Source organism: Amia ocellicauda, chromosome 2, assembly GCF_036373705.1.
Source record: "Amia ocellicauda isolate fAmiCal2 chromosome 2, fAmiCal2.hap1, whole genome shotgun sequence".
Lineage (NCBI taxonomy): Eukaryota > Metazoa > Chordata > Actinopteri > Amiiformes > Amiidae > Amia > Amia ocellicauda.
In genome coordinates, this window is record NC_089851.1 from 46714671 (window position 1) to 46725230 (window position 10560).

The window sequence follows — 10560 nt, forward strand, 5'->3', positions numbered from 1 at the left end:
TGGAGTGGAGCTTTTGGCTTTGGGAGAGAAGGAGGGTACATTGGAACCTTTTGAGACTGTAATTGAATACTCTTATGAGGACTGGTTGAAGGTGATGTTCTGGAGAGATCTGGGTCTTGTGGATAAGGCTCTAGAAGAGCTGCAAGAGGGTCCAAGAGAACCCGAAACGGGCTCTCCGACTCAGGGTTTTGGAAGGTGTGAATGGGAAAGCTTGCAGATTTACGGTAGAGGGGTGAGGAGTCTATCGATAACTACCGACCGCAAGGTTTTGTTTAGCAGGACCCTGATTACAAACCCTATTGAAGGGGTTGTGGAGGAGCCAGAAAAACAGGTTACCGAAATCATGTTTGATGGCTTGGACTGGCCATTCTTGAAAGAGGTCATAACCTGTATAAATGACGGTTTTGACATATTGATCAAATGTTCGGAACTGGATTCTGTTAGAAGGAAAATATGCTGGATTATGGATTATATATCCCCCTTGAAGGACGACGATGACGATAAAACAGACGACCTGTGGAGGTTTGGAGAGGGGTCTGGCGCCTCAGGGGCTACTCTCTTCTATGAGGGTGGTCTGTCGTGACGTAGTGAAGAGATAGTATAAAAGGCACAACACTTCATTCATGGTTTAAAATTAAAGAGAATGTCTTACCCGAAAGATGTGGACGTCGACAGGCTCTACAGACCTCTTCAAACCCGGGATCTCCCCTGGTTCTATTCCCCAGATTTTGTATACACTCTGGAACCCTCTGACTGCAGCTACCCTCCAAGCCCTCAACTCCCGGTCCCTCAGGACAAAACAGCCTGCTGTGCTATGGATGTCCAAAGGAGTCTCGGTGAGCCCCAGCCTCTGGAGCTCCTGGAGGGCCCCGATTTTGCTGAACTGTATACCGTCTGTGCGTCTCAGGAGGGGGTCGGTCCAATGGATGTAGAAACACACCACAAACCACCAGGCGACCCAAGCATCGAACTGTCCTGGGGGCATGATGAAGGCGATGGATTTATGCCCGGGGTACGTGTCGAAGTAAGAAGAGTGGTTAAAAGCACCCTGGTGTATATTCTGAATGCTCTCATCGCCCGAGCTCTGAAAGTGTATGTGTATAAGGATATCATAACCCACCAGAGGGTCGGGGATAGTTATGTCCCCCTTTTGAGAAATGTACTTATTAAAGGTAAAAGCAATGACATGGTCACAATTACTTATGACAAGCCGCACTACGTACCAGTCTCAAAGACCCACTTTGACAACATCACGATCGAAGTAAAATCGGATCAGAATATCAACGTACCCTTCCGCTTCGGTAAAGTTATTGTCAAACTACATTTTCGACCCCTGAAACTGCGTACATTATTAAAATGGATACCTCGAGGGGTTATGTCGATCCTAACGCCTAATGTGGATTATTACAAGACGCAAGCAGGGAACGGCTTGCCTGGTTTTGTAGGAGCCCCCACAATGTATGGAGCCGGTCTAGGAGGGCTCTTTCGTGGTCTCTTTAGAATGGCCGTACCCCTGCTTAAGAGAGGCTTTGCTATAGCCAGACCCCACTTGAAATCAGCGGCTAAAAACATTATTAGTGACGTGTTCACCAATGTTATGAACCGGGCAGCTAGCCATGAGCATCAGGAGGGTTCGGGTCTCATGGTAATGGCGAGGAGTGGGGGTAAAAGAAGAAACAGCAGGTGTCCACCAGGGCGACGAAGATCCATGGCTAACAAAAAACGAAGAATCGCTCATTCTCCAACATATCATGGAAACACTCGGAGAAGGAAGCAGCACAAGAAAAAACCTGCAAAAAGAAAGTCTCAAAGAAAGACAAATAGAGCCTCAGGATACATCTTTTAAACATGTCTTTTGTCCACAGTCTGTCGGAAGAATGCGTCAAATCAGAACTGGATCTGTTTACAGTTCCATACACTCAAACGAGTATAGATAAGAGCATATATGTAGAGATTCCACCTCTGGAGTTTTTCATAGCAGGCAATGGTGAGGATTATATTGATTAGAATAACACATTTATATTAATTAACTGTAAAGTGGCTGATGACAATGGCGATGCGATCGAGAAGACGACCAACGTTGGGGTCAATTACCCGGTGGCCACCATGTTTTCACAGGTGGATGTGACCCTGGGAGATCGGCTCAAAGTCAAAGCAGCAATACTTACCCCTATAGAGCCATGATGGAGTGTATCCTTAATTATAGTGAGGAGACCCTAAGCAAACAGTTCAGCCCCGGCCTTTTCTTCAAAGACACCCCGGGAGCTATGGACGACAAGGATCCAGAGGGACTCAATCAGGGTTTGCAAAAAAGAACGGCCTTTTCAACAGAAGAAGACCTTTGAACTAATGGGGCATATTCATGCAGACATTTTTTGTCAAGAAAAACTCATGCTCAGCGGGGTAGACATTAAAATTAAAATGATCCATAGTAAAAATGCTTTCTGTCTGATGACCCCTGATACTGAAAAATATAAACTGACCATATTATCGGCCTCGCTGTTTGTGAAAAAAGTGTCCGTCTCCCCGGCGGTTAAACTAGGACATGCGCAGCCATTAATGACGGCAAAAGACAAGTACCCGATCGAAAGAGTCTTTATGAAAGTCCAGAGTATCCCCGCAGGGACGCGGGTGATGAACCAGGAAAATCTGTTTCTAGGACAGCTCCCAAAACAGGTTATTATTGGGCTTGTGGATAATGATGCATTTACCGGGGTTTACAACAAGAATCCCTTTAACTTTAAACATTATAACGCGGAATTTATAGCGTTGTACGTCGATGGGGTGCAGGTTCCATCCAGACCTTTTCAACCTGACTTTGAAAACAGCAATGCTGTTCGTGAATATTACAGTCTAGTATTGGCTACGTGTCGCCATCTCAAGGATCAACCTCTGCTGATCGATCGCCGGAAATACTGCAGCGGTTACACACTGTACGGCTTCAACCTGACCCCTGACGAAGAGTGTGGACAACATTTTTCGCTGGTGAAGACGGGCAATATGTGTTTGGAGATGCGTTTCAAGCAGCCTCTACCACGCACTGTAAATATGGTCGTGTACGCTGTGTTTGACAACATTATTGAGGTGAACCAGAGGAGAAACGTTCTGTATGATTATTATTAAAATGAACACCAGAGAGCTCAACCACATCATGAATGCTATGGCCTGCTCATGGAAACTGTTTCAAGGAGTCTACCAGCTGCCTAAATGTAAGATCAAGAATTTACCCGCATGTACATAATCAACACACACCCGAAAAATATGCCCGGAGAACATTGGCTGGCTATTTATCTAAGGAAGGACCATTTTTTGATTCCTATGGAAACCCCCCGGATTTCAGACCTTTCCCTCGGAAGATCAATAACTTTCTGCTCAACAACTGTCAAGAAACCATTTACAACGGTTGTCAAGTACAAAGTCTACAGACCTTCACTTGTGGTCAACACTGTGTGTTTTTCTAATATCATAGATATACTTTGTGAAGGCTTTTTCCACTTCACTGTTGTCACCGGCCTGCTCCATCAGGTCATCAAGGATCACTAGATTAGTTTGACCGGGCGGGAACAAGTCATCATCACACAACGAGGCGGGGAGACCTTGCACAAATTTCAGATTATTTTTTTTCAAAGCCAAATCATCGTAGAGAGGTTGCCAGCAAGAGTAACACCACACTAATTGTCGAGAGCTTGGGACACAGTTGCTTCCACATCTTCTATGATGTTCTTTATAAGATAGCTCTTACCCGAATTGGAGGGACCGGCTATAATACAGGAGAAAGGGTGTTGAAGTTTGTTATCAAAACCGCCGCTAATATCCATAAGGCAGAGTGTTATAATCAGTCTTCAACACTCTTTTATTGTACACCACCCTGAACCGTTTGTTTAGTGATCTATTTTCCAACGTGTACCCCTTTTTATTGCGATAGATCTGATTTCCGGCAGTAATAATCTCACAAGGACAGGATTCTAAATTAACACCCGCCAACCCGCCAAATGCGGGTTAAAATTCATTTTGGCGGGTGTTAATAAAAACTTACTAGCCAGTTTGGCCGGTGATGCATGAGGCATTACATGCATGATACAAAAGTCTCTGATCTCGGTCATTTATCCTCCTGGCAGTACTTCCTACATTTCCCATGAACACTGTGCCGTAATGCTACGTGATGACATTTCATACGCCCCTTGGCTGCGCACAGTTTGCAGTGAAACCAGCGCGAGAAACCATGGAAATGAACGGAGCGTCCACCAGAAAACACAAGGAAGAATAAGAGCGAACGGAGCCAGAGCAATAGCATAGACTGAAAGAGGAGGGAGTTAGCTAGTAAAGTAAAGTAAAAAGTTAAGATTAAACTAAATGCGGCGGTGGTTGGGACAGACTTCTGGGGGCGAGAAGAGGAACGAGCCAGGGGATGAAGACAGAGAAGCGAAGAAAAGAAAATTTAATGCCAAATGGCTGACGGGTCGTGAATGGCTTGTGTTTGATCATGAAAATGTCGTCATGTTTTGTCAGGATTGCCGCATCTACGCGAAAGAAAAAAACAAAATGAACAATTTTGTGGTGGGAACTAATAATTTTAAAGTCGAGGCAGTAAAGGACCATGAGAGTTCCCGAAGTCATCAGGAGAGCCTTAGGATTAAAACTGCCAAGACAGGTCGTATTGAAGAGAGCCTTGCTGGGAGAAACCTCGCTTTATTGAAGACGTCTGAGTTGGAGAAGATGCAGCTACTTTTTCGAAATGCCCACGCCATCGGAAAAAAGGGCAGGCCTTTCACCGACTTCGCATGGATGTGTGAGTAAGTGAATTAACATTACTATTTACATGTTTTAGAAACAGTGCATTTAATACGATTCAGGGTGCTTCCATAGAAACAGATGAAACTTTACGTTTGGGGGTTTCAAAAAAAATAAATCTCACTGAAATGTACTGTGTTGTAGCCGCTAACAGTGGCTTCATTTACACAAAAATTAATTTCAGGGTGGACAGGAAGAAAGGCTTGAAGATAGGAGAGACATACACAAATGACTACCAGGCAAAAGAGTTAATACACTACATAGCAGAGGATGAGAGAAGAAAGATGAGGGCAAGATTATAAGATGGCAAGTTGATCTCGGTCATGTCAGATGGATCCCTTGACAGTGCAGTGATGGAAGAAGAAATGGTCTACGTCAGGACTGCCAGTGAGGGGAAGGTCAAAGTTGATTGTGTCGGGGTAAAAGCTGTCTCAAAGCCAGATGCTACAAATATAGCTGAAGCAGTGTGCAGTATAATGGAAAGTGGTGTCAGCACTGATTGGAAGAACAAGCTAGTGGCAATCACCACAGATGGAGCATCTGTAATGACAGGAGTAAACAATGGTGTAGTTACAAAACTGCGTGCAGACAGACCAAATGTGCTGGGGATCCACTGCATGGCCCATAAGCTAGAGCTTGCCTTTTCAGATGGAATAAGGAAAAATGTGATGGCCAGGAAAGTTGAGGACCTGTTGAGTGGACTCTACACCTTATATCATAAGAGTGGAGTGAACAGGGCCAGCCTAAAGCAACACTTCAGGGAGCTCCACATGAAGGCTTTGATGCCAACCAGAGTAGGTGGACCCGGTGGCTACCACATCTCTTCAAAGCTCTTGACCATTTTCTCAGGGGATATGCTGGCATTGTACGCCACTTAGAGGAGAAGGTATGTTAATTTATAGCCTAAAACCAGCAGTGTAGATAGATTATTTAATGTTTGCTTTCTTTTTCTCTTCATCAGTTTTAAATGCTGTCTGATAATGCAGTTGTTTTGTTTGTAGTCCCAGGAGGCCACGAACATCAATGCTGTTCTGAGGGCCAAAGCCAAGGGGTTCCTTAACATAGGCAAGGATGGTGGAGTTCTCAGTTTTTGCTGTCTTCTCCATGACATCATCTATCAACTGAGCAACCTCTCCAAGTCACTGCAGAGGTCAGTGTCAACCCTGGCTGAAGCTCAGAGCTGCCTTTCCTCCCCTCAGGCTGTCATAGAAAAGTACAAGTCAAGGTATGTATCATATATCCTACAATTTATGATTTGATTTTAGGTTGCGTTGGTGTGTTTTCACCTCAGTATAAATAAAAATAAATAAAAAGACGCCCATCCATCTATCTCTGCACAACTGTAGACCTGGGCCTAAGCTGAGAGCAGTGCTGGACACAGACACCTATGAGGGAGTCCTCCTGAAGCCTACTGATGCCGACCAGCATGACAAGGCAAAGAACGTGCTAATCGATTCCCTGTGCCGGTGCATCACTGCTAGATTTAGTGATGTGAACAGTGGTGTCCTGCAGGCTATGCGGCTGACCAATTTCAAGTGCTGGCCAGAGGCAGACATGAGTTCAGGTTAGCAATTAAAATGCGTAAAGATTTGTTCATTACATTTGATGTTTTAAGACAACTGCTTAACTTTATATTAATGTTTTCCCTTTTGTTCTCAGATTTTGGTGATGAAGAGGTAAACAAACTCATTAGTCACTTCCGACCTCTTTTACTGTCTGCTGGAGTGGATGTGGAGTTGATCCCTGATCAATGGACAATTCTCAAGACTGAACTGTACACAGCAGGATTCAGCCAAGGTACTTGGAGAATGTTTGAGAAGAAAAATCTCATACTGATTTACCTTATCAGTTATCAGTAGCATTAAACAAGTACTTGAAATGTTCCCAAGCTCTATAGAAATGGCTAATATTGTGAGACAGTTTTATTTTGTTTATCAGGAATCAGAGTAAATGTCATTTGTTAAAGGCACAATCAAAATTTGATGGCATCTTTTAATAAATAAAGTTGCATTTGAAAATGTATAATTGTTTGCAAGTGCATAATGCATATTGTCTGTCTTACCCTGCTACAGGAACCTTTGAGAAGACCTGGCCTACTGTGAACAGAATGCTGCGCCATCGTTGTCCTGATATCCTTGATCTTTTTGATGCTCTCCTCACCATCCCTGCAACTACAGCTGACTGCGAAAGAGGGTTCAGTGTTATGAAGCAGGTAAAGAGTGACTGGCGCTCACGCCTAAAAGGTGAGACCCTCTCTGACCTCCTTAAAACCCAGTTGTGCTCACCTGACATCAAAGACTTTGATCCAACCAAAGCCATTGACATCTGGCACGCTGACAGTTTGCGCACACGCAGGCCTGACTTTGTGCGCAAACATGGAACAAAAGGAACAGAGGGTGGCTCAGATTCTGATGGCACCTCTGAAGAAGAAGAGCTCTGAAGACATGTGATTTAAATGATAGATATATCCCAAACTTGAAATTAAATGTTTGCACTTTCTGTGTATATTTTGTTGTGTTTTTCATGCCAACAATGTTAATAAAATGATCAAATGCATTCAGTGGCACTCATAATTTCTCTTTATTTTCACCGGAAAAAAATGTGGCTAGTGGAAATTCTGATTGGCTGGTAACTTTAAAAAGTTACCAGCCACATTGGCTGGTGATCAAAAAAGTTAATTTAGAACCCTGCACGAGGAGGCGCATCTTTCTCGGTTACAAAACTTGATGAGACTTGATGTTAATGAGCTTGTTGTTACAATGGTTCAGAGTGAAACCCTTAACTTTCATACATGTCTTACCCACGGCCGTTCTGTATGCGTAAGTCTTAGGACCCCCTGAAACAAACTCCACTATGTGGTCCTGAGGATCTAGTTCGCTCGTTAACTCCCCAAGGTAGTCCCCGAGGGGAGGGACCCAATCCCCTGGTCTGGTGACAAAGATTACAGAGTCAGTATCATGATAGAGCGTGTGTTCCTGCAGCTGATCCATTAAGTTGTACAGTTCAAGCCAGGCGTAAGCCATGGTAAAAACCGCTATGAAAACATTAACGTTACCCTGTTTGGTGGGGAAATCTTTAGGGGGCCTCCACTGGACCTGTGCCACGCGGTCATTTAAGAATTGAAAGTGTGATACAGCATGTTGTTTGGAAAACATAAATTCTATAAACTGTTCAGGGGTTTTAATCAAGGTTGTGTTTAGACGGTTATTTCTTTCCCCAAACTTACCCCACAGACTGTTTAAAATCAGTTTGGACATTTGTCTCTTGGCGGGGTTTACAGTTATGTTCCCCGGTTCTAGACGGATCCCTTCCTTTTCAAAATATTGCTGAACGTAACGCTCTTTGTCCATGGCATCAACACACCAAGAGGGATAGCCCGATGCCTCCTGTTTCCCTTTTAGATGGGTCATAATGTAATCAGCAAAAAGAGTATCAGATTTTTCAGAAAAATGCCAATCATAAACCTTACCGACTGTAAGCTTTCTCCACCGCCTTGTCAAGCTCAATGCTACACCAGACACCCGTCAGCGCTCTCTCTTCATCACTGTGCAGACAAGAGGTAGTCTGATTTTCAGTTTCCACACACGTTCTACACAGAGGGAACATCAATTTTCCCGAACACCTGTAAGGCAACACGGGTAAGAACAGCTCGCGAGGAGGGTACATGGTGACCTTGATCAAACCAAAGTAATGACCGAGTTCGAGAAAGTCACGATAAATGATGGTTGGATGACCCACCGGGTAAATTTTGGTCTTGTTGACAAAAGGGTACAGACTGGTGAAATCATTGTAATCTACTCTCTCCCCCTCCTTTACCTCATAATGTAAACAGATGGCGTTGGTACGACCCCCAAATAATGCATCCCGGGGCTCTAGACGTTCAGGAAAGTCCAAGGTTTCCATAAACCGTTGTACCCCCGCATCCTGCTGCTTCAGGGCCGTCCACTCGTGTTCCCAAATCACCAGTACATTCAAACCATAGGTGTTTTTTAAAGTTTCAATTCGTTCCTGGAAATCATAGTACATATCACCGCAGAGTTTTTGTGTTACTGGGTTAAAGGTGTTTGGGTCGAAGCACTGTGGACAGCCATGGTAAATACAGCCAGCAAACTCATAAGCAGTACGCATCCCGGACACGTCGCTAAAACCGTCTAAGTAGTAAAGCCCCATTTTGACTTCCCCTTGATTTAAAGCATGTCTGATGAAGATGTTATCCCTGACACTCAGGTATTCCAGACACTGTATGGAGACAGTTGAAAAGTTATTTTGTCTAGCACGATAGTTGTCAGAAGTGGTGACCGCTATAGTGTTTTTCTGCAAGAAATTGGCCCGATACATTTTCATGCAGAGAGACCCTATGGTCATACTTTGCAAAGGGTCGAGACCTGAGGTGTTGATAACCTCAGCGCGGAAACGCACACAGGCTTCTTTAAGGATCACCACATCATTTTTACAATAAGCGGCCATCTCTTCTCTGAAATCAAAAACACCTCCCTTAACCGTATTGTACCATTTAAAGAATTCCACCCTCTCATGAGACATCATAGTATCAACCCCGTAATAAGAGGCGGGCGGGTAGGACCCTCGATAATTTTGAGTGTCCTTGGTATTAAAAAAATGGCAGAACCAACCTTTCTTCTGAGCCTCAAAACCCAGAGCTTTGGGCAAAGCGCTCAATTTCATGGGGAGGAAATTTAACGAATCTATGTAACGTTGGTTGAAAGCTTCGTCGGTGAAACACATGATCTTGCTACCCTGAGCTATTATTTTTGGGGTCACCCCATTTTCCACCAGATACTTCATCAAAATATAAGAATCATAACCCTTAGCATTGTGTGCAATAAATGTGTAATTGAGGTATTTTGGACCGCGATACCATGTAAAGAAATCCCTGACACAACTCTCACCGCTGGCTGACCACTCACGATCCAACATATTAATACAGTGGATATAATTAGCAACGTGGACCCCGTTTTCTTGCCGACATTCAAAATCAAAAAAGACATACCGGTTGTGCGGTGGCTCCTTTTTAACTGGCTGAATAAAGCACTGGTTAAATCAGCATTACAGATCCTGCATCTCGGCTCCAGACATTTGTGTGGTTTAACCTCATGAAAACGGTACTGGAGGCAACACTGCGGGCAATATTTAGTTTGATCACAATAACTCAGTTTTTTAACCCCCTCAACATCTGCCCTCTGTACCTTATGCTCGGAAAAACAGAACGCCGAAAGACAAATCCTTAAGCAATCTTTACAGCGGATGGTGGGTGCCAAACCCTTACGACATTGCGGATTGAAACAGACATTACAGTAACCGTCACAGCGGTGCTTAAGCTTATCATTGAAGGCCTTATAACACCAAGGACAAACGTACGAACAACCCAAAAAAGCCGTCAAACTCTTTATTCCAAAGTAATGACTATCACTTAGGAAGAGAAACAGAGTCTGTGTATGGGTTTCAGGATGTGTCTGAAATTTCACAAATACTTCCTTTACCTCACAACGGTACCACACTACAATTTTTAAAGACAACAACTCCTCAAACTTGGTAATGTCTGAAAAGGCCACCATCTGTTGAGAGTTTAAGCCGGCACTCTGATGAAGCATTAAAGCCTCTTACAGAGCTTGGGGTTCAGGCATGTCGGGGGTGAGTAGTTTTATTAAAATGTACGCAAAACAGAGCTTATTGTCCCCACTGGAACTCACCACTAATTGCCTGAGCTTGGTCCTAATTATGTCGTTCTTCAAGCATTTCGACAGTCTTCTA

General features: G+C 43.9%; 1 protein-coding gene across 3 annotated transcripts; it reads left to right on the forward strand.

The window, feature by feature from the left end:
• The first annotated feature begins 540 nt into the window (after positions 1-540).
• LOC136711113 (zinc finger protein 862) lies at positions 541-7347 on the forward strand. 3 transcript variants are annotated; one of them, XR_010804708.1, is made up of 5 exons: positions 541-4793; positions 5793-6016; positions 6138-6355; positions 6451-6588; positions 6864-7347. XR_010804708.1 is itself a non-coding variant. In XM_066687127.1 (4 exons), the coding sequence occupies exons 2-4, from the start codon at positions 6307-6309 to the stop codon at positions 7229-7231; spliced, it is 555 nt and encodes a 184-aa protein (XP_066543224.1). In that variant the 5' UTR covers positions 1009-6016; positions 6138-6306; the 3' UTR covers positions 7232-7347. The 3 variants fall into 3 exon arrangements, 1 of the variants encoding a protein (XP_066543224.1); XR_010804707.1 differs by having other exon boundaries at positions 541-6016; XM_066687127.1 differs by having other exon boundaries at positions 1009-6016.
• The last annotated feature ends 3213 nt before the right edge of the window (positions 7348-10560 follow it).